We start from the raw sequence: 27,878 nt of genomic DNA, 5'->3' as shown, positions 1-27,878 counted from the left end.
TAAGTATCAATGGGTGTCAATATAAGCGAGTGGTCTAGCAGGCATAGCAGTAATCTGATCTGGAGGAACCGCAATTGTATGATACATCGCGAGGTCCGCCTGATTTTTAGACGTGGGTCGACCTTTAAGTATTCGTGCCCCTTCGCGGAACACCTCAAACACTTGCTTAGAATGTCCGAAGAAACATATGAACAGGAAAGCGCCTCATGTTTCCTTTTACCTCCTCGTCGCTTAGCTATAGCGGGTGGTAGAGAGCAATTTAAGGTACTGGGAGAGGATAGGAGAAAGCAGCTGCGACGAGCCGTCTTCATCTGGCGGTACCATGTCAAATCGAAATCATGAAATATGAAGTTCTCACCCAGGTGCACTACCTCCACTTCATACTTTGATACCTCGAACAAAGCCCCATCTCAATGTTATCTGCAATTTTGACAATGATGATTTATATAAATCTGATCTCACAAAGAAACGTCAACGTCAGAAATCCTCAAACCCATTCATTCAAATCTTGGAAGATCCAGAACTCCACTATGTATGCTAGCCCTGCCATCCAGTATATACTCCTCGAAATCCTAATTATCCCATCATGGATCTACACTGCACCCAAGCATCTAAAAAAAACCTCCCTCGGTGACATACCATGCGAACTCCTATTAATAATTGCCAAATTCTGCGACACCCAATCCTTCGCCCGCCTAACCCAAACCTGCAAAACCATCCACATAACCCTAACACCCACCAAGACTCACCGCGGCAAAGAAGAAGCCCTCCTCCCCGCAGAGTCCTACCTAGAACGCTGCATCTACAACAAAGGTCAAATCCCCCAGGTGCCGGCATACACCCCCCAGCCCGATTCTCCACAAAATGGCCTTCCACCGCCAGAATCCGACGAGGATTCAACAACGAAGGCCGCCTTGTCCGCGCAGTTCAAAAAGGCAAAATCCACGGCTTCAAGGCCCTCCTTGACTTGGGCGTGGATCCAAATGCATATGACTACACAGGCGTATGGGTTCTCGATATAGCAGTCTATAAACAAGATCTTGAAATGGTAGATCTTCTTCTTCGCCATGGAGCGATTCCTGACGTTACGGATCTTCATCATCGTAAATATGTCTTGAATTATGCGGCTTGGGATGACCCTATTACGCAGCGGTTGATTCTTGCGGGAGCGGATTTGAATCTTGGCTTTTTGATGCATAATATTGTTTCGAGGAATAGTATTCAGACTATTTCTATGGCGCTGGGGTATTGGAAACGGGGACAGCATTTGGAGGGGGAGCATGATGATCGGAGACCTTCACTGAGACATTCCGCTGTGAGACGAGGAGATCCGGATGTTCTGCGTCTTCTTTTCTCTCGGCCGGAATCCTATGTCATGTCGAATGATGTTGCTCTGTTTCAGGGATCGGCGCTACACATGGCTATCAAGGCACGGGAAACGGAGCTAGCGTGGATGTTGATTGAGGCGGGGATTGATCTGGATGTTGTGGGAAATGATAGCTCTACAGCGCTGCATTGGGCACTGAAAGAGGAACTTTTGGATGTGGCTCGGGGGCTGGTTGAGGCTGGGTGTGAGTTGAATCATGTCACTGCGGAAGGCAAGACTGAGTTGCATATTGCTGTTGAGGTTGGGTCGGTGGAGCTGGTTCGGTTGCTGCTCCAGAAAGGGGTTCTCGTTGATTTGCGAAGGAATAATGTTGTTTTTCGAGGTAGATTGACTTTTCTTCATCATGCGATTCAGGGGCGGCGGAGGGATATTGTTCAGGCGATTCTTTCGGAGGGATCTCATGGGCCGGATTTGACGATTGAGAACGATGTTGGTATAACTCCATGAGGCGGCTGCAGCTATTGGGGATCAGGAGCTTTTCGCTCTGCTCGTTGACTCAAAAATGTAATCGACTTTGATTTGGAATTGAACGACCGCGATTGTACTGAATGGAATTAGTCTGATTTGCAAATGATGGGCCATAAGATCCAGTTCTCTTTTTGCAAACGGCCTAGAATCGCAGAGGTTGCACAAAGACAAACAGTCAGATGACGCCCTTACACACTAGCAACATACTAGATTTATACTGGAGATCATGGAAGACTGTTATTTAATTCAGTATTGCAGATGTATCACTCTAACACCATGAGGCAACGCCATGGCAGAAATCCAAGCAAAACAGGTGGATTAGGATAAAAGAAAGCAAAGAACTGGCTGAATGGTACAACGGATGAAATGAGAATTAGAGAAAGAAAGATCAGGGATGAGCGATCTGGGTCGGATGTATGTACTGGAATCACATGGGCTGAGCTCATCATCCACGGTATTGTATGTATGCTGTTGCTCGTGAACTCGTCTCGACGGCAGATCATCGCTCCCAGGGGTCGAATAGGCTCATTGTCAGTCGGTGCCTCGTATTCATCCTTCTTCTCCAATCAGAATTGCGGTGGAAGTATTCCCTGGTTCAAATCCTCCATCTCGGTTTTCTTCACAGGCACCACCTTAGAAATAGGAAAGAAGTCAAGGGACGGTTGGGTATCATAACAGACTTGTTTTGGGCAAATTCGCGCAGAATTAATGGGGCGATCTCGCGGAGTCAAGGGAAAAGAAGAAAACGTGGATAGGAAATCCGAGTCAGATTTAGTCCGGGTTGGTGAGCTATCATAGGTTAGCAGGTACAAGGTCAATTCGGAATACAACTTACCCGAAGGACAGGTCGCGAATAGTCCTCGTTGTCCTGCAGCGAGACGCTGCTGTCCCGTCGGCCATTGGGGTAAACGGTGGTTGATTTCATACGGTTATCGGTGAAAGTTGCCTTGCGTCCAAGGTCGCCCCCAGGGAAAACACCACGAGACCAGTTGGAACCCTGACTAGTTCGGTCGGCCATATCCTGGCTTGGTACCGGGCTGGATGAGCGAGCACGCTTGCGGTAGAAGAAGACGAGGAAGATGAGCGCGCCGACCAGGGCAAGACCGCCCAAGACGCCAACGACGATTCCAGCGATCGATCCACCACTCAGGCCAGAACTCTTGTCGCTAGTGGAGACGGTGGTGCTATCCAGACCAGAGGTTGCACTCGAGGCAGAAACGGTGATTGTCTTGACTTCGCCGTCCGACGAGGTGGTATAGGAGACGGTGCCCGCAGTCGTGGTAGTGGAGGAGGAGGAAGAGGTGCCAGTCTGGTGAAAGGTTAGCTAGGTTAACGTGAGGGTTTCAGGTTGACGATAGTACATTGGTGGTAGAATGTTTGGTGGTTGACGATTTGCTCGTACTAGTCTAATCCAGGTATTAAAAATCGGGACCCATAGAAGAGCGCAGATTCAAAAGACCCGGAAGAATCAGAGGAGGGTATTTTGAAAGGAACTTACAGTAGTCGAACTGCTTTCACTGGCAGTGCTGGTCGCCATGTTTCCAGTAACAGAGACGTAGGCGTAGACTCCGAGGGTAGAATTGCCACAGCTATCATCGGGATAACCAGGGCATTCACCATCGCACTCTGCATGCTTCTTTTCCGTATCGGAGGCCGGTGCCACGTTCGAGCACCAACATTCATAGTCTAGAAGAATACCAAAGGCGTAATTCTCACAAAGCCCGGTACAGTGTCCGTTGGATTGGTAGGTGTACGAAGCTGGTGAATGGTCAGTCAGCTGTTCGGTCCGTTGTTGATTTCGGGTCACTCACAAGAGTTGCTAGAGGCTCCTGTATTCTCAGTAGAACAGTAGGCCAAGCTTGAAGTTGCCAAAGTCTGAGGCAAAACAGCCAAAGCGACCGACACCAGCAGTGAGAAGTGCATGGTGGGCAGAGAGGTCGGGTCGAGTCTCAGACCACAACCCAATCCTTTTTTTGGTGTATTTGTCCCTCCCCCTTTGTCGGCTTGTACCGTCCACTGATTGATGATGTTCCTTGGTGAGGGTGATGGAAGCCTGCTGTCCAGGTGTGATGAGGTTGAAAATGGAAATTGTGTGCCGACCGGTGTCGATCACCTCAGGGAGGGAAGAGAAGCGAATGGTCCCCCACCTTAGCCACCAGGGTATTCTTTAAACGAAGGCAGCGACAAGTGTCAAAAGGGTTGCATCCCTGAACTTGTCTAGAGGTCGATTACCTGGGGAAGTTCGGGAAGATGGGTGGGAAAAGGAAAGGAAAGAGGAGATGGTAAGGGAAAGTCGAGCTAGCGGCATGACCGGGTACGCAGTCCATCCCACTGCATGTGGGGACTTTTGTTACAAAACAATTTCTGCAAATCTTTTACATTTTATTGTTATGTTTGAAGAAACGTTTTCTTTGTCTTCTTTTCTGTCACGTCTTTGATTATTATTCCATGGATTTGTTTATAGATTCGGGAGAGACGCGAGGTACGGGAAGTACATAAAATACCAAACTTGGAAAATCGGATCCACCTTAACCATTGGAAAGACATTCAAAACCATGAATCATCACATTCTTGTCCCTGCATACCGTTCTATTTCTCTTATTCCATTTTACTCTTCTACGGGGTACGGAGTACTCGGTACTATTCTTATAATTCTATTCTAGTGAGGCCTGTGAGAGGGGAAATCAAATTTAAGGCATACGTAATGGGTCCACCTAACTTGGTCGTTGGTGTGTCTCAGAGCTGCACCAAACAAGCCACCCCCATGAGCCACAACTTATGCATCAGAGATTTTAATATCCTACGGCTGATCAACAACGAAAAGAATGCGAAAATAATTGTCTTAGAATCAGAGTGAATAGAACTAAACCAAATACAGAGGTATAAAAGTGTTCCCCCTTCCTGACCAAATGTGGTGTCAGAAGCTTTGTTCCAAATCTCTGCCGTGGATTGGCTCCGATCAGCCGGTAGGTAATCCTTGATATCCGCAATCATTCTGATTGATCAGAAAACTGGGCATAAAAACGCCATACATGACGATCATCCTGTGAAAAGCCCAGAATCACAGCCGAGTGTGACATTTTCTCACATATTGCATAACTCCTGCTGGACTATCTACCCAAGTAATTGATATCACATTGTTCAAACGTTGTTGCAGACATTAATCTCCCAAATGCCAATTTCGAAAAGTGGAAACTTGAATTATGCAAATGGATCCGTAAATTGGCAGTCAACTGACATTTTCGATCCGATCGGATCTGACGGACAACCCATGGTTCTACTGATCATATCCCGAACCAATCTCACGCGTCGGATCTGTATCAATTGTTGACACCGACTATTGTAAATTTGAAAACTTGAAATTTAACCCATGTCAATATTCTTCTTTCCGCCCTGAGTGGCAAATTACCAACTCTAGACTGTGCCTGGTACCTGGACTTCTCCACATCAATCCATTAATATGCCTGAAACCCACAATCCCGGGTGGCGGCAGGGATATGGTTAGGTTGCACCAGGGATACAGATTACTGTACATGGATCCAAAATTTGAATGATCGCCCTTGGACTTTGGGCCGGGTACTATAAGAGATCTAACTTGGTGCTAACTTGGGTACAGATCCTCGGTATGTTTTACAGGATCCCGGCGTGCTGCGTGGTGGCTTGTGGCTGGCCTTGGCGACAGGGGCTATTGGCTGTGATTTGATGCGGTAGAGTTTTCCATGTGTTGACGTTGACGTCTTGTGGCTTCGCAAAATGTTCTAAGAATACATACTATCAAGGGGCTTTTATGCAGGTCTTTGTTTACATTCTGAATATAGAAGCCGGTGGAGTATTGTCTCGGTTCTTTATGATTTCAGATGGTTGCACCGGTGGGTGTTCCGAGGATACACATTGATGGTCTAGATCACTGCACATGTCAGAGTGAAGTAGTTAGTGGGGCGATACTGGTAGCTGAGACCATGCTATTGAGCTATCTTTGACCCCTGAGTGATCACAACTGTAGTCTTTCGCTCGGTCGGTCAATTCACGATAGGAGATCTGAGTAAAGCAGAGAGATAAAGGGAGCATGGTAAAAGAAGCAGATAATAATTGCAAGAGATTTACCTTGGAAGTGTACTATAATCAGATACCATACTAATTGATGCGCTCATTCGTCTTACATCAAACCTTCATATATCTATAAGGCAAAATGTAAGGTCTTCACTATCATTACTTAACGTGCCAGTGACGGCAAAGTGATAGAACGTTCATCGGACTCAAGATTGGTTCATTCATTAGTGGTGGCCTATTACAACCACTCAATTATCCTCATCCCGACTTCTAATCAAGTTCTTCTCCATCCTGAGGATCAGAGAGCAAAGCTCCCACCCTCTTTTCTACGGCCCAGCTCAGCCGCCCCGGGCAGTCCGTGTCTTCCTCAGCCACATCCTGCACATCCATCTCGGACCCGCTCAGCGCGCCACACAATTCCCACGTACCGGCCATAGCCACGATCCGGTTGACGTACCACTGCATATCGAGAAGCTCAAAGCTCGGCAGTGGGCGGAGGACGGGGTCATCAGTTCGAAGTACGAACCGGTGGCCGGATGCGACGAGGAACGGCTCTCCACGCTCGTTCGTCAGGGTAAGGGTCATCTCTTTCGAGCCCTTGCGACCCTTTGTTGAAAATGGAATCTCGGTTGCAGCGCAGAACTTGGAAGAGTCCCGGTCCCCATGGGAAAGCCAGTGGAATTCAACCTCTAACTGGGTTTTGTCCTCTGTAACCGAGACTGGACGCAGATCGAAGAGGCCACTGACCCATGCTATGCTGAGGTCGTCGCGCAGGCTTAGCAGGAAAGAAGGGTCGTTGATGATGGCGTAGGTAGGGTTGCTGGGGTAGGGGAAGATGACATTGCGCCAACGCTTCACGATCTCGGGATCCCACAGGGCGTACATGAGTTTCCAGAATCCATGATCTGTGATTGATCTGTTGAGTAGGTCGGCCACGGCGGAGGCGGGAAAGATACAAACAAGGTTGATTGGGTGTTCGGCGCCTGTCAAGACGCATCTGGATAGATCTCGCTCTCTTGGTGCGCTTTGTGCGTGCTTGGATGTTTGGTAGGGGATGTATGGCGGGATGGATGATCGTTGTACCCATTTGCATGGGAGTTTTCTGAAGATTTCGGCCATGGCTAGGAAGTCGTCAAGCCAGTTTGCTGCGAGCCAGATGGCGAATTTTAGCTTTGAAATGCTGCAGACCTGAAGACATGCCCAGAATGGTACCGGTAGTGATTCTTGTCCACAAACAGCGTGAAGTTTGCGCAGCAGGGTGGTTCTGGCTTCGGTCCGAATGTTGTGATTCTCATCTGCAGCAGTACCCAAAAAGATGGTAGTATCCGCAGAGGAGTTAGATTCATACTCATGTTCATACTCATATTCGTATTCATATTCGTATTCATATTCGTATTCATATCCATTAGAGAATAGATCATCGGATTGTTCAGGGCTCATTTGAGCGGATAAGACAGCGGGAAGCGACATGCACGTGTCAAGATGAATGAAAACAATCAAGATGAAAGGCGAAAGGCGAAAGCAAAGCTAGAGATCGTTATGATGGGAATGATGAGAGAGTGGACGCTGTTATGGGAAGAAAGGATGGATGATACAGATTCTACAATCGTCGCAGCCTGTCCCAATCTGGATCTTGGTGCCTCGACGAGCAGGCCGTCGATGAGTTAGCGGAGCAAAACCAAAACCATACTGAAGATCTTCTGTATCCTATCAAACTCATGTTATTCATTCTCATTATCGTTAACTCCACCGACAAACCTTCTTGGAAAATGCCTAATGGTGACCATTGATAATCCACTCCCGCTCTCTGACATGCCTTGCGATTCCCGGTCGAGGTCGAGGTGGCATTCGATCTATCAAGGAAGCTGAACGACTAGGAACCGATGCCCGTTCACGGTGCATCTCCTTGATTCGTCGCCGCCGAGTCTGACGTATTTGGTCTGATAGCTCGACCAGCTCATCAATATCAGCCTGCAGAATCAGGTCAGTGCTTTCCGCGTCCCTTGAATTGTGAACATACCGGCTCAAGATATGAGAAGATGTAATAGAATGTCCTCGTCTCCTCGAACTCATATCCAAGTTCTTCGATAGCGCCACGAACCACAAGATCCTTGGTGATCTCGGTCCACCGTTCATCGCGTCGCTCCTTGGGAATTTTTCGTTCTGCTCTCTTTGATTCAACCTCAATCTCAACCTCTTCTTCAGACTCGGAACCAGAATCGGTGGAAGCATCTTTGGGAGCCACCTCGATTATGTCAAGGGCTCCAGTCATCTCAATCGCCTGTTCCTTGGGGGAATGAACAATAGACCATTCGTCGATACTCTTTCGTGGAGGATCGTCGGCTAAGGTTGAAGCTTTCATCTTTTCGCTTAACGTCATCACGTCTTCATCAGTCTCGCGAGGGGGACCTCGTCTGCAGCTATGAGGGCGCTCAGCCTCCAGGGGTTCTTCCTGGCTTATGGACCGGGACTTAGGGCGTGAACGGCGCTCATCTCGCTTCCAGGGATTACGGAAGTCACTAGTCGACGAAACGGATTCCTCTCCACGCTCAAAGGAAACGTCTTCATCAGATCGGAGGCCGCCTTTTCGGGACCTGAGCATGATTAATACATGAAATGGATGACAAAGGAACAAACTCACCGGCGCATATGGACTTCATCAAAACTGGTATCCGTTGATGTCTTTTCCGGGCTTGGTGCACGCGGCGGTCGACCTTCATCAAATCCTAAACAATTAGCCCCGGTGGAATACGAATATTCAAAGACATACTATGGTCAATATTCCGGTGGTGTTTTATGACATCATGAATCGAAGGAGCCGGTATAGGCTCCGGCGACACGCTCCGTTTTCGAGGCGAGGATTTACGTCTCTCGCGGATAATAACCTCTTCGATTTCTGTACTCCGTCTGAGAGGGGCTTTCTTCTCTCTTCGTATATCGATCTCGTCATCCTCGATATCTCCTCGTCTGAGCCGTCTTGAAAAGCGAATATCAGCCTCTTCGTCATCTGTCTGTTCCCAGCGCGGGGAACGTCTTGAGCGGATATCGATATCTTCATCTATATCTCCACCAGGTCTCGAGTGTCTTGAAGAGCGGATATCAATTTTATCATCCTCAATATCACGTCCATGTCTGGAGCGTCTTGAGCGAATATCAACTTCATCCTCTGTCTGTAGCGGTTCAGGCTTGAATCGACCTTTGGTTCGAGAATCAGACTCATGGTCGCCATCTGCCCGAGTAGACCTGGAGCGTCTTGAGCGAATATCAACTTCATCCTCTGTCTGTACCGGTTCAGGCTTGAATCGACCTTTGGTTCGAGAATCAGACTCATAGTCGCCATCTGCCCGGGTAGACCTGGAGCGCCTTGAGGGAATATCATATTCTGAGACTTCATCTTCATCTTCCAGATCATCAGGCCAGGAACCAGGCGGTCCTCGACCATATCGTGCTTGGTGTGGACTTTGTTGGCTGCGTCGCCGTATATCTCGCACCCGAATCTCCTCGTCCTCCTCGAGGTCCCTTGGAGAGGGCCTATCTTTCCACTGCATGATCTTCTCATCTTCTTTCGACATAGGCGGCGATTGATCCTGACGCTTCGGACGCCATGGAACTTCTTCCCCAATCAAGTCTTTTTCGAATTCCACTGCCCGACGACGAGGCTTGCGACGTGATTCAGAAGAGCGAACATACACTTCATCTCGTACGTCAGAGTAACGTCTTTCCCGAGGTTGTCGATCTAATTCGCTATCATAGCTTGGAGGCGGTCCCCTCCGTCGGAATGACATTTCGTCAAAGTCGCGTTCTGGGCGAGACCTTCGAGTACGACGTTCTCGCTCATCGTATATTAAATCTTCTTCAACACGAGGCCGATACTGTCTGCGTCGTATCTCCCTTTCATCGAGATCGTCGTCGATTCCAAGTGAACGATGACCCCACCGTGGTCGTGTGCGCATATGGACCTCTTCCCGATCCGGTATAGGCCCAACATCATCTGCAGATCTTCTCATATGAACGGGTGGCTCAAGGTCTCGGGGTGGGACTATGAAAGTCTCGCGCACAAACTCTCGTGGCATCTCCGGCGCTAAAGGGATTGGTTCCCTACGCCTTCTCACGTCATCTTCAAATGATGACCGGTCAGTCCGACGTGGACGGTATCTTTGATTCGGTTCGAACTCGTCTTCCTCCCAATATCCTGGTGGTGGTTCTCGTCGAGGCATGGCAGACAGCGACGTTAGGCGGCAAATCTTCAACTTGAGGCTATCTGATGGCAACAGAGAAAGGATCAAGGAGGGCCGAGAGTATGGTATAACTCAGTCACCTCAAGGCGTTAAGTCATTGAGTTCTTCGATCGAAACGCTCGGTGGATTACAATCGCAGCCTGACCTTTCTCATTGTTAGTCGCAATTCAAGGCGCAGGCAACTCGCACAGCCTTCGGAGCTGCCAGGTAGCAGCAAGCAAGCGGTTAGAGATTACGAAATGACTCACTGACGTACAGCTTGTTATTCTTGCAGAGCGCAGTTCTTGCCGCAGCAAGACGTATCGGTTTCAAGATCTTGGCGGGGTATTCGAGCGCAATCACTTGTCGCGCGGCACAACCCGAAAAGAAAAACCCGCCAAGCAATGACGTGGATTATGAATGGTGTAAAGGGATGAAAGCTAGCATTAAAAAGGGAACGTTTTGGTGCCAGGGAGAATAAGGCACGCAAGAGATAGAGAGCGCAGTGATTCGGCGAATGGCTGGGCGCAGCGACGACATAATCGCTACCCTATGACCCCGCTGCCTGATGTCACACACATTATCTACAGATACAATTACACTTCTGTGGTAATTGTGCATAGTAAAAGGATTGTAAAAGGATTTTTTTTTTTGTTTTGTTTACTCTTATTTACATATAGATCAAGAAATGATTTGATCCATGGTTAGGATTAGGCCCCCTGGTTGGGTCCCGAGCAAATTCGTTAATTATGACGTTTCCTGTCCAAGCTAGATTGGGTATGGGGTATATTATGAGAATTAAAAAAGTTCCAGAGACTACCTCCGTGTCATACAGATAGCTCTGTTATTGAAAAGCCAGTCGCATCTGTCCTTTCTCAGACTTTCCCCGGCCACCTCGACCTCCTCTGCCACGAGGATTGGACGCTCGGGAGCTGTTGGGCGTGTAGCTTTGTTGGGCATCCCGCGCTTCTTGTCTGTCCTGGGTTACCAGGTCTTTAGCAAAATGCCAGTCGTCATGTTCCTCTTTGTCATATTCGGGAATAGATTTTGAGCATCGACTGCAGGTAAATTGCGGAATATGGGTGTCCAGAGCTTGGTCCCCGCCAGGCGCTGGATCTTGGGCTAAAGGTTGGGCTAGAGGTTGGGGGCTTTCATTCTCTGATGTAACAGAATCATCATGAGGTTGGTTGAAAAAGCGCTTGATACCGTCATCAACCTTTCTCTTTTTCTCTGCAGGGGACTGTTCAGTATTGTCACTTTTCAGTATTGCGCGAGGTCTGGCATGTATGAGAGACTTGGCCTGATCAGCACGGACCAAAAAGCCTTCAATGGCCTTGTTCTGGCCCACGCCATCCTCAAAACTGCTCACGCTCAAAGACAGATTTGCACATGGCCACACCTGTCCATCTGCCAACACTTGTCGAAGCAAGGTTTTGGCCAGCTCGAAGAGCAAATTCTCATCAATAGTATTGGAACCAGGGATTGACATTTGGCGGGACCGACTCTGCACAACTCTGTGATGGAGAGTAATAACTCGAGGACGACGTCTGTTCTCAAGCACGCCGTCCTCTACTAGGCGACCGTAGATATCAGCTGCAAAAATGTGCAACCATTTTTCCGCTTGATCGACTGAATTGATACTGGGACGAAATGACTTTGCAGACAACATGGATTTGATCTGGGTTCGGGGATTGACCTCACTGCGATCGTCTCCCCGGATAGTGTTGTACAGCCAGGTTGCGGTGTGGTCGTCGAGTTTGGCACGCAATTGCTCAAGGGACACATTAAGAAGGTCGCTCACTTGTTCTGTTCCAAAAAAGGAAGTGATCTGATCCCCTAGCTTGCCGCCCAGCATCCGGATTTGAGTAAATTTGTACCCACCCAAGAAGTTTTGGACAGCACGATTCCGTACCACAGTCTGCTTATTAGGCTTGTTACAAGCGCTGCCCAGTTTCGCGAGCATCTTGTTTTTGGCAACTCCAGCAGAGCAGGTATAGTGTAACTTTTCCCACACTGCATTTCTGACCGACCTCGTGATCTCCGCCGCCACCAGCATGACAATGTCATCCCAATCTGGGTCATCTTCCTCGCTTTCCTGTAGATCTAAATCTATCAGATAATCGTCGGCTTCCCATTGCAGCACCGTAGGAGGGAAAGGTAGCGCGGCATCTTTTTTCTCGTCTTGCACAACGGCCCGAAGCTCGGGGTATCTCTGTAGCAAGACACAGTAAATGAGAGGAGAAAGATCAATGAAGACTTCATCGACGCTGGCCTTTTCCACTGCAGCCGAGATACCTTGGGTAAGGTGACCAAGGTCGCCCTCCGTATCCGTGCACCATCTCTGCACCTCATCCTTCATCGTCTGGAGGATCTTCCGCGACGCCGCCCGGTAGGGATCCAAGGAAACCTTATCAGTCTTGACACTGCGGAACGAGTCATCCCGATAGGCCCAGCGACCACCCTCGCCTTCCCGAAAAGTGGCAACATGTTGTAAGATGATATTCGGGCATAGTTTCCTGGCTTCAGCGGTGCTGACCATGCGGTTGACGCCGAATGGTCGTGCCGCGTAATTTACAGCGATCAGCGAATCCCATTGCTGCACTGCGAGTGGAGTATCACGAGGCGTCCCCAGGCGCACCATCTCACACTGAGCGTAGAAGGCATCGAGGTCGATGTGCGCAATGGCGCGTAGAGGTGTGGCAGTAGACCCTTGGCGCAGTAATTGAAGGTGGCGGTAGGTGTAGCGGGAGCGTTTCACGGCATCGGGCGAATTGGGTGGGTCTTCAGACGACATGCCTGTATATTCGTCATGATTCGGTCAATGAACTTGGAATGGTCCTCGTTATGCTGAGATTTGGAAGGTCGCGACCAAATGTTGGATATATGTCCCAATGGGGACTAGTGTATTCACGTGTAGTTTTGGAGCCTCAGGTTTCAATATTCCCCCACAAACAAACAAACAATCTATAGTAGAATAATATCACTCTTACAGTACTCCAAGGTTTTAACGTAAATCATGTAGATATATTGTATCCTCACCCATAGATTTGAATAGCTACTAGTATGTTTGATCAGCAGTCATCTTGATTCTCAGTCATTGGCACTAATTTATGCACTCCTGCACGTCACCTCTATCCATTCAAGAGCAAGCCCAGGATCAGTTGGAAATCCGTGAACTAACCTCCCACTCAAATCCAAATCTCGTCATCTTTAGAACGCGTCCCCTCTCATCTACTCCGTACAGTCGAGACCGAGAACCGCTGTGTGATCTGCTGACATAGCCGAGCTCTGAGTGGTCCACGCGCTGACGGAGTTGTGCCCAACACGCATCGGTGCCCAACGCCAGTCCTGTGGTTCGGTGGCAACGGTCTGTCGCTATCCACCGATCTGGCCTTAGATTGGTCCCTTACTTCACTGAATATTGCAGAGGAAAGCGAGGATCATTCCCCGTGGCCCTCCCAGGCCCCGATTTGTCCCACTTGGTCGCCTTGCTCACGAATTCGGAATTTTCCTCCCGGTCTTTCGCCACAAAGAAGTATCCCGTTACTTACATATTTAGTCACTATCCTATGTTTGACCGCTTGTCCATCAAGCTCAGGCATCTAACACTTATACAGTAACTGATTGATACCCAGCTAAATCACGTGGGAATACGGTCCAAGGGCACAGACTAAGGAGCAATCTAAGCTGAGAGGGACTATGGGGATGATCGGCCTTGCAAAGTTTACGGCGTCTTTTAGAATCAAGACTAGAACAAGGATTAACTCAGGGTTCATAGGGTTAATAGCCAGGGTATGTGGATTCTATCGGATACGAACAGTGTGGTACAGTGTACTTTTGATTTTTTTTTTGATTTTTTTTCCCACTCTAAGCCGTATTAGACCGTGCATGCTTTTTCACGCCTTGACTTGATAGAGTGAGAAGTGGGGGGAGTCGTGGCACCAGCCCAAGAGACGGCCCAACCGCCATGCCCACTTTAGTTCGCCCCTTCTCCTCTTCCTTCTTCTTTCTTCCACATCACCTTCCTCTCCCTTACCCCCCTCTCTCAACCCCGACCCGACTTCATCAGGGAAAAAAAAATCTGGAAACTATATATCGGAAATAGGAAGTGTGGACCCAACTTCTCCCCAACTCCCAGGATCTTTCAATCTCGCCTTGGTGTTTTCTTTTTCTCTCGGCTTCGCAGACTTGATTTAGTCTCTTCGACCCACGATATATCTCCCTAGGATTTTGATTTGATTTATTTGCCCTGGACAACCACTCTGGATACCTAAGGATTCCCTGGACATTTCTCCCGGACAAAAAGGACACCAGTTTTTGCTCTCCCGAGATCCCCTTTTGCTTCTGTGGCCATCTTTCCGTGGATTATATCCGAAGCCAGTGACAATTTCCCCTCAGGATTCGACTTCTTTCGTCATTAAAAGTGGTGACGACCGTGGACATCTTCATACCGGTCGCTCTATAGAAAACCAAAGCCAAAACTTGTACATTCTTTCCAATATAACGGACCCAACAACTACCTTTTCCAGGATCTCTCACTGCCCCGGATTTTCCTTTCTTTTTTTTGGCCCGGACTTGAGGAAGCCGTTCAATTACTTCCCGGATATTCTTTATTTCCCAAGGAACCCATTATGACAGGCCGTCAAAATGAATACTTTATCCCCGGTGATGGAATCAGCCGCGAGGTGATCCAAGCAGATATCTGTCGCTACCTTGGAAATGATGCACTTGTGCGACCCGGCAACCATGGTGTCCGTCCTCTTTCCTTTGCTTTGAACCTTTGACGAGTGTCTCAACTGACCCCACCACACAGGACCGTGCGGGCTTCTTCATCCGTGCCTATCGGAATCTCACATCAGTAAGTGGACATGCTGCGAATTTTAAAGCCAAGCCAACGACAAGGAGAACACCATCTGACCAAGGACCATCTGGATTAACAGGAAATGATTGCTGATATCAAGGCTGACTCCGCTCGGTGGAATGCGGATGTCGCACGTCGGGCTGACCTAGGCTATCCAAGAGGTAGTTATATTCAAGATGTGAATATGTCACACCCTAACTCTGGCTCAGCCAACTATGCCACTTCGGCTCTCCATGAGGTTCGCCAACAACAGGGGCCGTCCCCAACCACCTTCAGTGCTGCTCCTGCGCAGCCCTACATGGAATATCCCCAGGGTTCCTATGCTGAATCCCAGAGTGTTCAATACAACCAACCCCCATCTTCCTACACTTCCAACTCGCCCTACGGATCAGGCCCGGCTCCGTACCCCCCACCTCAAGTCTCCTACTCTGGCCCTTCTCAACCCGTGGTCACGGCTGCTGACATGCACCCCGCTTCCTATACCTACGCACCCGGCTATGGTTACGAGGGTGGCCGAAATGCCCCCAGGTATCCAGGACCCGGCTATAATGACCAGTCGGACTATCCTCCCCAGACCACCGGGATGACATACCCTCCCACTACTGCCCCAGATCCCCGGATAGGAGGAATGGAGCCGAGATATACCCCGGAATACGAGCGCAGTAGGCCGCAACCCACCAGAGAACGAGACCCGCATCGCCGGCGGTAGTTTTACTAGTCTGGCACCGAATTTTCTCTTCTGCATTGCATACTTTTCTCTCCTCCGTTGTGGCCCACTGGATGAAATGCCTCCCTGGACTATGAAGAAATCCTGGAATTCTTTGCTGTCAACGAACAAAAATTTTCCTAGGATTCTTTCCCCTTCTACTTCCACTTCTCCAAATGTCGGCTTTGCTTCTTCTACTCTCTCCTCTTGAAAGTCCAGGATTTTCCTACAGAAGGAACAAATTTCATCTAGTACAGGGTCCAACTCACCCACGATTCGTCGGATATGGATACCATTTCTTTTCCCCGGAACTGAATTCCTCTGGATACCATTGGCCACCTCGGGTCTACCACTCGAGCAAGGCCACCAGATAGGTCTTCCACATTTAATTATTCTGCGCTATCGTGCAGTTGGCCGGTTAGGAGCATTATGCGTTGGACTGGGTTTTTATGAAAACGGTGGCTTTTCTCGATTTTGAGCTGTTTTGTTTGTTTTTTATGGCTTGGCCCGGATACTCTATTCACACTGGGATTTTGTCATGGTTTATTTCCTTGGTCGTTTTTATGGTGTACGGGATATGTTTTTTTTTAGCAATGGTTGCTCCTCCCCTTGGGACTATTGAATTCCCTATGGTGGGACATACGGCTCGTGCCTCGCATGTTTGCTTTTTGGATTGGAGCCTTCTGGCTGACGGAGACTGCTTTGATAAAGCGATGCTGATGAACGAACTACATGTAGATATGAGCATATACGGCGTTATCCGTTGTGTGGTTGACGCTTTCATATGATCGGTTTCATCAATATTAATTGAACCTTTCATTGCCATTATCTCCAATCTTGCCAATAAACCTGTTTCAAACAAATTCAACGCAGGGTAGTCCGCGTTGCGACCTTAAGAAATGTACTAACTCAACATCACAAGGGAATTGTGACCAAGACAACATACCGCGATCAAGGTCTGGGAGGTGTTACAGCTGATTGAGGTCACAGAGTCGTGATGGCCGATCAATATTACAACTGTTCATTTCCAGGGCTGCCATGCGGTCTCTCGCAAGGCATATCCTGAAGTTGTCAACTTTTAATAGAGCTTACAATCTCGGGATGATAAATACAGAATTCACCATTCGAACTTTCGTACTTGCATGTGCGTAATCTTAAATGCCACACTTGCTTGTCTACGTAAAAGGAATAAAAGAGAAAACCTGAAATGGCCCTACACGTTGATACCAAGGGTATGAGCGCTGACGCTCTACCAGTTTGAACAGAAAACGACTGTGTCGGTTATATGATCTCTCTAAACATAGTAAATACACTGGCAGCGCATGATCTCGATACCCGACTGTGCCGAGATCATGCGAACGAGATTGGTATCAAAACGCCTCTTCGTGGGGAGAAACGAGATCGTTTCTTGCTGGTTAACAGCTCAGGCTATATCAAACAGCCTTGCTATCAACCTCATTTATTGAAGGCAACATTGCTTAATCCCCATCTTTCCGTCTCAAATAACGCGCATCATTCCAAGACCAAAAACTGTCAAACGTGGGTTGTCTTTTCTAGGGGCTCGACGTTCGGTCTTTTACTCGTCATCATATCCCTGAGGGATTGATCGCGGGCCCTTCGGAACTGTAAATATTGAACATTGTGGTTAGAATAATTCAATCAAGGCATAGATCATGCTGAGGGATTGTTATATCAGGAGCCCTTACGAGGATATGACAGGGGAATAGGCTCCGGGTCAACGTCGCCGAGAGCCCGACGGAGCGGGGGAAGGCCGACCAGCGCGACCGGGCCCATGGAACCAATGATCAGGGAGAAGAAGATCGCAGGCTTCTCGTGGGAGGCCCAGCGGATGTAACGGAGGGGAGTCGACCAGAATTGAGGGGCAGACATGGTGACGGAGCGAGGTCAGTCGACAAGACTGAATGAGAAGATTTTCGATAATGCGGCGTCAATGTCCTGAGGACTCCGTAGATGACAATTTCCGACGAGAAATTGACGACAGGCGAGACCGCTGGTAGGTGGTGGAGGGTAGACCGTGGACGAAGATCAAAATCGAGAGACCGTGGGGAAGAGATGAGGTCGAAGTTCCGGAGATGCGCAGGTCCCGAAAGTCTTGGCATCCGCCCGATTAACACGTCGCCCTTTCTGACGATCTATACAACTTCGTACTCTCCCCTCACCAACCCCATCAACTTCATTTTTTTTTCTCAAGGTGTCCCGCTCCGCTGTGCGGAATTATCCTAAAATGCGGTGGTACCTTGCGATGCTTGTCTGCGCCCTTGTGGCTGCGGTAAATGCTCTGAGTAGCTCTGGCAGCCGCCTGCTGGTGGTCTTGGACGATACTACAGACAAGAGCAGTTACTCGATACTGTGGTCAGATTTGGAAGGTGATTTTTGCAAACCGAAGCTAAATTCACTGTTACTGACTCCAATTGATAGGTCGTGGATATGATTTATCCTTCGAATCTCCCAAGAGTGACAAGCTGTCCCTCTTCCAACATGGCGAAAGAGCTTATGACCACCTCCTCATCCTTCCCCCGAAGTCAAAGGGTGAGTAGCTTTCCTGTCAGTTGTGGAAATCTCAATTGACTCATTGCATAGGACTTGGCCCTAACTTGACCCCGAAACACATCTTGGACTTCATGAACCAGGATGGTAACATCCTCCTCGCCCTCTCTGGCAAGGCCTCTACCTCCAGCGCCATCAGCTCCCTCCTCCTTGAACTTGATATCCACCTTTCGAATGACCGCTCCGCTGTCGTGATCGACCACTTCAACTATGACACAATCTCGTCCGCCGAGAAGCACGACGTCCTTCTGCTCGAGCGCCAAGGTCCCCTGCGTCCCGATGTCAAGGCCTTCTTTGACGGAGAGGGTGTTCTCGCCCTCCCGCGTGTTGCCCCTCAGACCCTGGGTAGCGATAGCCAGCTTATTGCCCCGATTCTGCGAGCTCCTGCCACCGCTTATGCGTTCAACCCGAAGGAGGAGATGCCTTCGCCCGAGGACATTGAAGCTACCGGCTCTCAATTGAATGTAGTATCGGCCGTTCAGGCTCTTAACTCGGCACGCTTCGCTGTTCTGGGTTCCGTGGAGGCTCTGGAGGACCAGTGGTTTTCCGGTTCTGTCAAGGCTCCCAACGGCAAGAAGGTTCCTACTGTTAATCGCGAGTTTGCGAAGCAGTTGACTGCTTGGGCTTTCAAGGAGACTGGCGTTTTGAAGGTTGAAAAGATTGAGCACCACCTGGCCACCGATGGTGAGGTGGCTGCCGAGGACCTGAACCCCAAGATCTACCGTGTCAAGAACGATACCGTACGTCAACTTCCATTGTCAAGCTAGTTTCTCTTAATTTTTTTTTTTTGCATGCTAACCACTTTCTTCCTACAGGTTTTCAGCATTGAGGTCTCGGAATACTCTTATGACAAGTGGGTGCCCTTTGAGGTTCCCGCTGGTGATGAGCTGCAGTTGGAATTCACCATGCTCTCTCCTTTCCACCGTCTGGCTCTCCAGCCTACCAGCCAGACCGAGATCAGCACCGTGTACAGCACCCAGTTTACCACTCCTGACCAGCACGGCATCTTTTCGTTCCGTGTTAACTACAAGCGCCCTTTCCTTACCAGTATTGAGGAGAAGCACGAGGTCACCGTGCGCCACTTTGCGCACGATGAATACCCTCGCAGCTGGGCCATCACTGGTGGTTGGGTGTGGATCGCCGGTCTGTGGTCCGTGATTGGAGGTTTCCTGGCCTTTGTCGTCGTCTGGCTGTACTCTGCTCCCGTGGCTGACAAGGCCAAGAAGATCCAGTAGATTTGTATTCAATGTACGTCAATGATGTGAAATTATTTACTTTTTCTTGCGATTGCATAGGCATTCTTAGGCTACAAATCAACCTGAGTTTCCACGGTATATAATTTATGATAGGTAATCGTGTCTTGAATCGGATCCTAGTGGAGATCGCCAACTTGAACGTAAGAATGATATGGTAAAAAACAAAACTCCAACCATGCCAGCATGAATCAGAACTTCCACAGAATTGTATGATACATAGAGGCCGCACACCTTGGAACAAGAATGCCGCTCCGCAATTGATTGGCTTCTTTTTTTCTCCAGGGCCCTCCCTAAATGTCCAATATTTTCTTACAGACCACGGGTCTTCTCGGGGTCCATCTGCACTTCATCACCGCTGATTTCCTTGACGGTCGTGTATGCTGGACGTCCAGCATATAGCTGTTCCGACTGCTTTCCTTGCCCATCAACCTCCTTGCCCATAGAAATCGGGTGATTCCCTCGGAAACGCTTGCGCATATCAATCATTCCACGCCTATCGTAAGAGCATGTAAATTAGCCACATCGTTCCTATCTTGTCTGGATTGGACTCCAAAATCTAGCATGCCGAATGATCCGCTTACTTGCACTCGCTGAAGCCTTTCTTCAACTGCTGGCATTTCGTGGGTAGCTCTTCAGCCAACGGAGAGCTTAGGCACTCACGCGGCGTGTGCCGCTGCACCATAATGCAGTCCGACTCCTGCAGGCATTGGGCCAGTGCCTCTCCTACGAGTCGTGTGGTTAGCGCGCCGGGAAACTATTAAAAAAATCTGTCCACGTGAAGTGATTTGGGGATTGTGTCGCTGGAGAAACGGGTATCACTCACTGATATCCGAGCACGAACTCGGCATTGTGATCTGCGATGGGTGAGTCTCATGGAGCGGAACTTTGGACAAAATCGGGCGGATCATACTACTGGCTGATGATTGGTTGAGTCCGGATGAGTAAGCATAATGCTTTGGAATGCTCAGATGACGTCGCATTGAACTTCACATGCTCGCAAGTCGGCTTCAACTTGTCAACAATTTGCAATCTTGTCAGTGTATATTTGTACACTATTATCTTTAAACATATGCATAAATAATCATACAATCAAGCATCATGTCTCGTGTACCTTTTATTGGGAGGTTATTTTGGTAAGTTCTGGGGGCGCCAAGTACCAGAACATGGAAGTCCGGGGTAACTAATGTCCCACCTCTAGGTTCGAGTACCTAGCACTGCTGGGATCTTTGGTCCTGGTATTCCTCGAGACTGTCATTCATCTAATCACATTCTGCCTTCGTGAGTCTAGTCGCATGTTCCCTCCGTGCTACCAACTAACTGGCAGTTAGCATCGCCGATCATTCGATTTTGCCACGATCAGTCGAAGAAGCTTTTCAATGTATTCATTCCAAAGGAAGCACAGGATACTCGCACAAAGGAAGAAATTCTTGCTGGCTGTATAGCACAGGCGTCGGACTTTGTCGAGATGTGTGCCCTGTTTGGATACGAGGCGGAGGAGCACATCGTCCAGACTACTGATGGGTATCTCCTTGGATTGCACCGACTGGCCTACCGTAAGGGCGAGGAAAACATGCGTGTCAATCAGGGACCTGGCTCGATTACCAAAAAGGTTGTCTATCTTCATCATGGTCTTCTCATGTCAAGTGAGGTGTGGGTCGCCTTGACCGACGAGCAGCGCTGCCTTCCCTTCCAGCTGGTCGAAAAGGGGTACGATGTATGGCTGGGCAACAATCGTGGCAACAAATATGCAAAGAAGTCTGTACAGTTCTCGCCGGGGTCGAATGAGTTCTGGGACTTCTCTATCGATCAGTTCGCCTTTCACGATATCCCAAACAGCATTGAGTACATCCTCGATGTGACCGCTCAGCCATCGTTATCGTATATTGGTTTCTCGCAGGGCACTGCTCAGGCTTTTGCGACACTCTCCATTCACCCATTGCTTAACCAGAAGGTTGACGTTTTTGTGGCCCTGGCACCAGCAATGGCACCGTCCGGTCTCCGCAATCGCATCGTCGATTCTCTCATGAAGGCATCTCCTAACTTTCTATTCCTCTTGTTCGGTAGACGCAGTATTCTTTCCTCGACAACAATGTGGCAGACAATTCTGTATCCGCCAATCTATGTCCGCATCATCGACACTGCCCTCTCAGTTCTATTTAACTGGCAATGCCGCAATATTACTCGAACCCAGAAGCTCGCCGCCTACCTCCACCTTTACTCATTCACAAGCACCAAATCTGTTGTTCATTGGTTTCAGATCATTCGCAACAAAAATTTCCAGTTCTACGACGACGAATTGCAAACTCCATTCAGCATCGTTGCCAGTGAGCGCTTCTACAAGCCTGTCAAGTACCCAACCCGCAACATCAAGACGCCTATTGTGCTTCTATATGGTGACAGCGATAGCCTTGTTGATATCAACGTCATGTTGCAGGGCTTGCCTCGTGGGACTATTGCCAAGCCCATACCCACTTATGAGCACTTAGACTTCTTGTGGGCTTCGGATGTGGACCGACAGGTCTTTCACCATGTCTTTGACGCACTGGAGAGATATAGTCCGAAGAGTGTCAATGGTGTTCACGTTAATGGTGCCAATGCCGTTACCAGCGACTCAACTCCAACCAATTTGCTTGAAGACAGACCTTCTACCGCAACGCATGCGTCGAATACCTCTCTGCCAAGACATCGAACTAACTTCACGGCTGACCCTGCATACAGTACAGCGCCATAGACTTGGTTCACTTGCTTTACTCGTACCATTAATTTTGTCACGCACATACCCTTGGCATGTATGCCATCACACGTCGTTCTTTTTGGCTCATTGATTTTGCTTTTTGTCTAAACATAATACACGACTAGGTCTTAGACAATATAATGGCCTTGAAGCCTTTCAACGGGATTTTGAGGTTCGAACTTCCGAACATAACTAAACCATATAGGCACCTCCAGTAGCCTGGAAAGTTTGGCCGGTCAACCACTGCGACTCAGGGCTTGCAATAAAGGCCGCAATGTTCGAAATATCATCCGGAAGCCCTACCCGACCCAATGGAGACCACTTTGACAACAGAGTCTCGATCTCCTCGGGTGTCATCTTATCCCCACCAGGGATATACTCAGCCGAGTTCTCATCATACATATCCGTCTTCACACCACCCGCCGCAATACAATTGACCGTAATATTCCGCGGTCCAAAATCCACAGCAAGACACTTGGTCATACCCTGAACCGCTGCTTTCGAAGCAGCATAAACAGCATGCCTAGGAACACCCTAAACATGACCCCAGTTAATCACCCATCAATCAGCTTCAATACCAAACAATCGATTGATCCATACCTTGACCGCCGAAATTGACGAAGTCAACATAACCCTTCCGTAATCCGCCATATACTTGTACGCTTGCTGCGCAACAAAATACTGTCCCTTGACATTAACCCCAAAAACCCGATCAATATCCGCCCCCGTCGTCTCTGAATGATCGGCAAAATACTCAATCCCGGAGTTGCTAACCGCGATATCCAGTCGACCGAACTTGTCCATGATCGTCTTGAACATGGCGCTTACTTCTTCCTCTTGGGAGACGTCGGCTTTCACAGTGATAACATCCACGCCGTGGGAGCGGGCTTGTTCTGCTATGGCATTTGCGGCTGCTGCGGACGATACATAGTTGATGGCGATGTTTGCGCCGTGTGAGGCGAGTTTGATGGCGACTGAAGCGCCGATTCCTCGACTGCCTCCCGTGACTGTGATGGGGTTAGTTTGTTGTATATTTATATTTGGTAAATTCTCACTCAGTGCCACTTTTCCAGCCAGGTTCTTCGTTACAGACATGATGGTGGAATTTAGGAGAGAACTGGAGTTCACGTTTGGGTTGGATGAGGGGTGGAATAGTTGGCCGGTCATGCAGAAGAATCGGTGAGGAGCGCAGATCTGATGATGCACGGGGTCAGTGCATACGGTACTAGACTATGTGACCATTTGAAATCAATTGGTACTCGTATTTGAAAATTGAAGGGACGATCATCTGGTGCGTCAAGCTTCTGGTCAATTGAACTAAGGCAAGGCACCGCGAACTTGATTCATCGTGTCAAACCCGAAATACAAGAAAAGGTCATTGTCGATGTTGCGGTCTATTGTGTATTTCTTGCTCAGACTACAGCTCAGCAAAAGCAGTAGACGGCATCGTGTAAGCGAAGGGTTACATTGAAAGCTAATCATGATCTGATTCGTGCAGACTGGTTTCCTCTTTTCTTTCAGTTTCTCCCTTCACAAGACAAAATGTGATAATCAGTGCGACAAGTATAAGTGCTAGTAATATCAGGTCAACAAACTTCAAAACAAGAGAAGTGGGATACTCACCCGGTGCAGCAAGGAAAGTTTTTCGGAAAATCGCTTCAACCGTCTTTCTAACTTCATCGGGAAGAGAAGCGGTATACTGAGGATATTCCAATATATCCTTGACCATCTTCCAAGCTTATCAATTCATGCCCTGGACATTGAAAGATTAAAGAGTTTACTCACCTTTACTCCCTGCGAAGTTTTTCCAATTTGCTTTGTCAAGTCACTCGCAAAGGAACTTCGAATTAGACAAGCTGTCACGGATACACCGATCACGGATCCGATTTGCTGCATCATATAATACGTTGTGATTAACCTTGCGACATACTTTCTTGGTGAATGAGCAGCCAGTACCACAAATTGAGTGGAAAATAATATACCCAATCCCACTCCATAGCAGAAAGGATAGAAAAGTTCCACGAGGGATGGGTTGAAGAAACACCATCGAATCATGATCAAGGTACAGCTGACGATGCACAGAGATAATCCGATCTGACTTAGTTCCTGATATCGACCAGTTCTGGATCCTAGATTAGTCTTCATGAAGGGCGTCAAGGCCTGATGTACCAACCGCCGAATGTGATTTCCTGCTAAATATCCTCCGAGTGCGCCTCCAAGTGCTGAGGGGGCTAGACAGGCTGATGCGGCGACCATGGAGAATTCTTTTGTTCGCACGAAATAGTCGCTGATTGTTGAAGACAACTTCATAAATTTAGCGTTGGAGAAAGTTCTGGGAGAGGTGAAACTCACGGCAAGGTCTGAGATCATAGCTAGGATCTGCACAGAGCATACAATGCCGGTTTGACTAGACATCATAAAAGATAATGGAATTAAGGGGCTTTTTGCCCAGCACACCTCATGAAAACAGAAGATACCCACCAGTAACAAACTAATGGTTCCAAGAGCAGTGCTGATGTATAGTTTGTTGTCTGGGAAGATATCCTCTTGTAGCACTTGAATCATCATCAAGGTTGAGACAATTGCGCACACAAGGAGTATAATGCCTACTATGTCCATGCTCATAGGCTTTGGGGCTTTTGTTTCTTGCTCTTCCACGTTATCACCGAGTGGGGCTTGCAAGGCTCGGGGTATATCCCTTGGAAGCTGGATAAGTGTGACAAGAGCACAGATGAGGATAATCGGCACATGGAGAAGAAATGACCTGGAAAAGCAGTCAGATTTTGAGTTACAAAACGTGTGAACTCTTACCATCGCCAACCGACCAACGTAGCCAGTAATCCGCCTAGTGTTCCTCCACCACTATATCCAATCATCATGACAGTCATGAAATAGCTTCGCAGTACTGCAGCTCCGAAGGGACCGCCAAGATCTAAGTGATAATCAATTTCGTATGTTCGTGGCTTGGATTCATTTCGGCTCACCATTTATGAGAACGGAAGACAAATCCAATATGCCTGAGCTCCCAAAGCCGGTGACTATTCTTGCGAGAATGGACATGTAAATGTTAATCGACGTTCCCCTGTTTCCTGTCAGCATGTATATCCAGATGAAAATTGGTTGATCCACTGGTTATTCCTACATCGCCAAACAGCCAGCTCCATATACAGCGTGTGAGAATAGATAGGTGTATTTTTTGCCTAAGACATCACAAAGATATCCATACTATTTTAAGGTGAGTACACGTTCACCAGAAGCGTAGATTCAACTCACAACAGGAAGAGAGACCATGTATCCCAAATTAAACCCTGTAATCAGCCACGTACTAGCATTGGTTTTTTTCAAGTCTGCAGCAATATCAGATGAGCTAGAGAGAACGAACGAGTCGTCGGATGATGCCAGAAAATTTGCTGATGAGAATGTATCAGGCACGTTCCAATTCTTCAAGTGTATCAATTAACTGACAGAGAAGCATCACGGCAAGAAAGCCGGTCCCGATTTTAAACCTAGGGGATCCATTTTCCAGGTCCCGGTCATCGTCACTCGATTCTTGGAGAAGTGACGATTGCTCATCTGTGGACATTGTAAAGGTAGAAAGGCGTGATCGAAACTCGCAAGATTCGGGGGATCATGGAATATTATAATCTATTCTTGCCTTCACATTGAATTGGGGAGGCATACAAAATTGCACGGTATGGGTTAATGGTCTCGAATCCTTGCATAGGCTTGCATGGAATATTGTACTTGGAAGTCTTCAATGATTTCGTAAAACTTGCCCACGCAAGGAGATTAGCTGCAGGGCGAGGTCTGCAGCTCCAAATACAATTTCAGTGATTATTATTTCCGTTTTCTGTTTGAGACGGGAATTGGAGGATAGAATGAATTTTTCCAAGGTCTACAAATTGAAACTGGCTGAAGATTTTGATTATGCACTTACTGAAGTCATAAATAGCTCTTATACCCAGATGCAGCTGCCGGGAACCGCAATAGCAACAATATCCTTGAATCAGTACTATATTCCAGAAACATGCAGATAGCCACGCATTCATTCCTGATCCTCCCTTCAATCCAAGGTTGCCACTCAGATAACAAACACATCAACCCCATCCAATATGCCAAAATAATAAGAGCAGGTGGATCTCTTCTCCTCAGAAGAGCCAGGAAATCACACTCCAACCTGCCCATGAACGATGCACAATGCGCAGCATTAGGTCCATTATGCTCCAGCTTCATCAACTGAGAAAGGTAGACTAGAGGAGCATAATAAACATTGTTTCTCTCGGTGCTTTCATCATCAATTCCACACAAGTCTGCCAAATCAGAATCAAGACCTTCTCGTCCTTTAGCTTCCTGTTTGAAAATCTTATCTCCAGTCTTATCAACCTCTTTAAAAGCATCACCCCAGATGCTTGTAGAAAGATACGGAGATGCAAGCTTCAAGATGGTTTTCAGTCCACTTTGCAACGCAAGCCAGTTCATCGCTTCGGGTCGGTTTGTAAGAACCCAAGAGTCTGTTGGCTCGAACTTCTCGGGACAAATTGTCATTACTCCCATGAGCATGCATGTGGATAAGAGGGCATTCACGTTTTCGGGCCGTATTTGAGAAGATAGGGCCTTTTGGTATGACTCGATTGCCGCTTGCCAAAAATAGGACTCTACTAGAGATCGTCCTTTGTTTGGTGAGTAGCGGTTATAATGAAGCATTGCGACAGCGAGGATTGTGTACATCAAATGATCACTCTTCATAGCATTTCGAAATTAGATCATTTCTGTTAGGGGTTCAAATGTTTCGTAGGTGCTTACTGTGAATGCGACGCGTATCATATCTGTTCGCATGACATCGCGAATGGCAGGGACAGCAATTGTATCGGTTGAACATCTCACAAAATGCTGGAAAGCGATTGTACTGATAGGATGATCGGAGTTGTTATCCAGCAAGACAAATGGGCTCCAGTCCTGGTCCTGGTCAAGGCTCAATGTAGTCTGAATGCTTTTCGTAATATTTTCCATTGCGAAAGAGGAAATTATAGTAGTTGGGGAAAACATTCCCTTTCTTTCATCATTGCTGGTACTTTCCAAATCAGAGGAATAGCAGCATTCAATACCCCGGTTTTTGCATCTCTGACATTTTGGCTTCTCTTCATCACACTGTGGATATCAGTTAAGCTCTGCACAACTTGAGCTTCTTTGTTTATAGACATACCTTCACTCGTCTCTTCTTGCATGTCAAGCAACCAGCTCGAGACTTTTTGTGAGCTCTTCTTGAATGAAATGCATTTTGTTTCTGCCCTGGGAGAGAAACCCGGAATACAGTCTGAAAAGTGCGTGGTGTGTTCTCGTCGGAGGATGAAAGTGATAAAGTATTATTTGCAGACATGACGTCGTTATGGAGAGTGTATCAAATGTAGTATTCGATAGACTAGGAGCATGCTGCGATAGAGAGGGTAGAACCTCAGCTGGAGGGGCTTAAGGTTAAAGCATCGCCACCTATTATGATCACGTGTTGAGGTTATGGTTCCTAGTACTTCAAGTCTAAGCCATGTACACAAGTTGAATTGAAAATCAGATATTACTAGTATGGACCGATTATTGAATCTTTCTTGACTGACTTAACTAGCCAGATGCTAGATC

General features: G+C 48.0%; 12 protein-coding genes across 12 annotated transcripts; 4 read left to right on the top strand and 8 right to left on the bottom strand.

The window, feature by feature from the left end:
• Positions 1-530: 530 nt before the first annotated feature.
• Positions 531-1,834, top strand: N7520_010498 (F-box domain and ankyrin repeat protein; the record flags this gene model as incomplete). The annotated part of the gene is given in 2 exon segments (XM_057144431.1): positions 531-813; positions 828-1,834. The coding sequence occupies 2 exon segments, from the start codon at positions 531-533 to the stop codon at positions 1,832-1,834; spliced, it is 1,290 nt and encodes a 429-aa protein (XP_056990185.1).
• A 792-nt stretch (positions 1,835-2,626) lies between these two features.
• Positions 2,627-3,778, bottom strand: N7520_010497 (Carbohydrate-binding WSC subgroup; the record flags this gene model as incomplete). The annotated part of the gene is made up of 4 exons (XM_057144430.1): positions 2,627-2,644; positions 2,691-3,164; positions 3,354-3,613; positions 3,667-3,778. 4 exons carry the CDS (start codon positions 3,776-3,778, stop codon positions 2,627-2,629), a joined length of 864 nt encoding a protein of 287 aa, XP_056990184.1.
• A 2,397-nt stretch (positions 3,779-6,175) lies between these two features.
• Positions 6,176-7,345, bottom strand: N7520_010496 (uncharacterized protein; the record flags this gene model as incomplete). The annotated part of the gene is made up of 1 exon (XM_057144429.1): positions 6,176-7,345. The coding sequence occupies one exon, from the start codon at positions 7,343-7,345 to the stop codon at positions 6,176-6,178; it is 1,170 nt and encodes a 389-aa protein (XP_056990183.1).
• Positions 7,346-7,678: 333 nt separating this feature from the next.
• On the bottom strand, positions 7,679-10,122 carry N7520_010495 (uncharacterized protein; the record flags this gene model as incomplete). The annotated part of the gene is made up of 4 exons (XM_057144428.1): positions 7,679-7,876; positions 7,926-8,499; positions 8,547-8,631; positions 8,676-10,122. 4 exons carry the CDS (start codon positions 10,120-10,122, stop codon positions 7,679-7,681), a joined length of 2,304 nt encoding a protein of 767 aa, XP_056990182.1.
• An 844-nt stretch (positions 10,123-10,966) lies between these two features.
• On the bottom strand, positions 10,967-12,916 carry N7520_010494 (DNA-directed DNA polymerase eta; the record flags this gene model as incomplete). Its single annotated transcript, XM_057144427.1, has 1 exon — positions 10,967-12,916. The coding sequence occupies one exon, from the start codon at positions 12,914-12,916 to the stop codon at positions 10,967-10,969; it is 1,950 nt and encodes a 649-aa protein (XP_056990181.1).
• Positions 12,917-14,753: 1,837 nt separating this feature from the next.
• On the top strand, positions 14,754-15,692 carry N7520_010493 (putative transcription factor RfeG; the record flags this gene model as incomplete). Its single annotated transcript, XM_057144426.1, has 3 exons — positions 14,754-14,873; positions 14,936-14,980; positions 15,063-15,692. 3 exons carry the CDS (start codon positions 14,754-14,756, stop codon positions 15,690-15,692), a joined length of 795 nt encoding a protein of 264 aa, XP_056990180.1.
• Positions 15,693-17,265: 1,573 nt separating this feature from the next.
• On the bottom strand, positions 17,266-17,579 carry N7520_010492 (NADH:ubiquinone oxidoreductase subunit NDUFA3; the record flags this gene model as incomplete). Its single annotated transcript, XM_057144425.1, has 2 exons — positions 17,266-17,312; positions 17,396-17,579. The coding sequence occupies 2 exons, from the start codon at positions 17,577-17,579 to the stop codon at positions 17,266-17,268; spliced, it is 231 nt and encodes a 76-aa protein (XP_056990179.1).
• A 355-nt stretch (positions 17,580-17,934) lies between these two features.
• On the top strand, positions 17,935-19,492 carry N7520_010491 (dolichyl-diphosphooligosaccharide-protein glycotransferase; the record flags this gene model as incomplete). Its single annotated transcript, XM_057144424.1, has 4 exons — positions 17,935-18,076; positions 18,129-18,239; positions 18,291-18,997; positions 19,073-19,492. The coding sequence occupies 4 exons, from the start codon at positions 17,935-17,937 to the stop codon at positions 19,490-19,492; spliced, it is 1,380 nt and encodes a 459-aa protein (XP_056990178.1).
• A 330-nt stretch (positions 19,493-19,822) lies between these two features.
• Positions 19,823-20,361, bottom strand: N7520_010490 (PET191 family protein; the record flags this gene model as incomplete). Its single annotated transcript, XM_057144423.1, has 3 exons — positions 19,823-20,006; positions 20,095-20,236; positions 20,337-20,361. 3 exons carry the CDS (start codon positions 20,359-20,361, stop codon positions 19,823-19,825), a joined length of 351 nt encoding a protein of 116 aa, XP_056990177.1.
• Positions 20,362-20,611: 250 nt separating this feature from the next.
• On the top strand, positions 20,612-22,244 carry N7520_010489 (sterol esterase; the record flags this gene model as incomplete). The annotated part of the gene is made up of 3 exons (XM_057144422.1): positions 20,612-20,646; positions 20,712-20,791; positions 20,842-22,244. 3 exons carry the CDS (start codon positions 20,612-20,614, stop codon positions 22,242-22,244), a joined length of 1,518 nt encoding a protein of 505 aa, XP_056990176.1.
• A 195-nt stretch (positions 22,245-22,439) lies between these two features.
• On the bottom strand, positions 22,440-23,342 carry N7520_010488 (uncharacterized protein; the record flags this gene model as incomplete). The annotated part of the gene is made up of 3 exons (XM_057144421.1): positions 22,440-22,781; positions 22,848-23,254; positions 23,303-23,342. The coding sequence occupies 3 exons, from the start codon at positions 23,340-23,342 to the stop codon at positions 22,440-22,442; spliced, it is 789 nt and encodes a 262-aa protein (XP_056990175.1).
• Positions 23,343-26,189: 2,847 nt separating this feature from the next.
• On the bottom strand, positions 26,190-27,624 carry N7520_010487 (Zn(II)2Cys6 transcription factor domain-containing protein; the record flags this gene model as incomplete). Its single annotated transcript, XM_057144420.1, has 3 exons — positions 26,190-26,987; positions 27,051-27,395; positions 27,451-27,624. 3 exons carry the CDS (start codon positions 27,622-27,624, stop codon positions 26,190-26,192), a joined length of 1,317 nt encoding a protein of 438 aa, XP_056990174.1.
• Positions 27,625-27,878: the final 254 nt, after the last annotated feature.

The sequence above is a fragment of the Penicillium odoratum genome (assembly GCF_028828045.1).
Source record: "Penicillium odoratum strain IBT 22623 chromosome Unknown utg000008l_segment0_segment0, whole genome shotgun sequence".
Classification (NCBI taxonomy): Eukaryota; Fungi; Ascomycota; class Eurotiomycetes; order Eurotiales; family Aspergillaceae; genus Penicillium; species Penicillium odoratum.
This window is presented reverse-complemented; position numbering and strand designations above follow the sequence as displayed.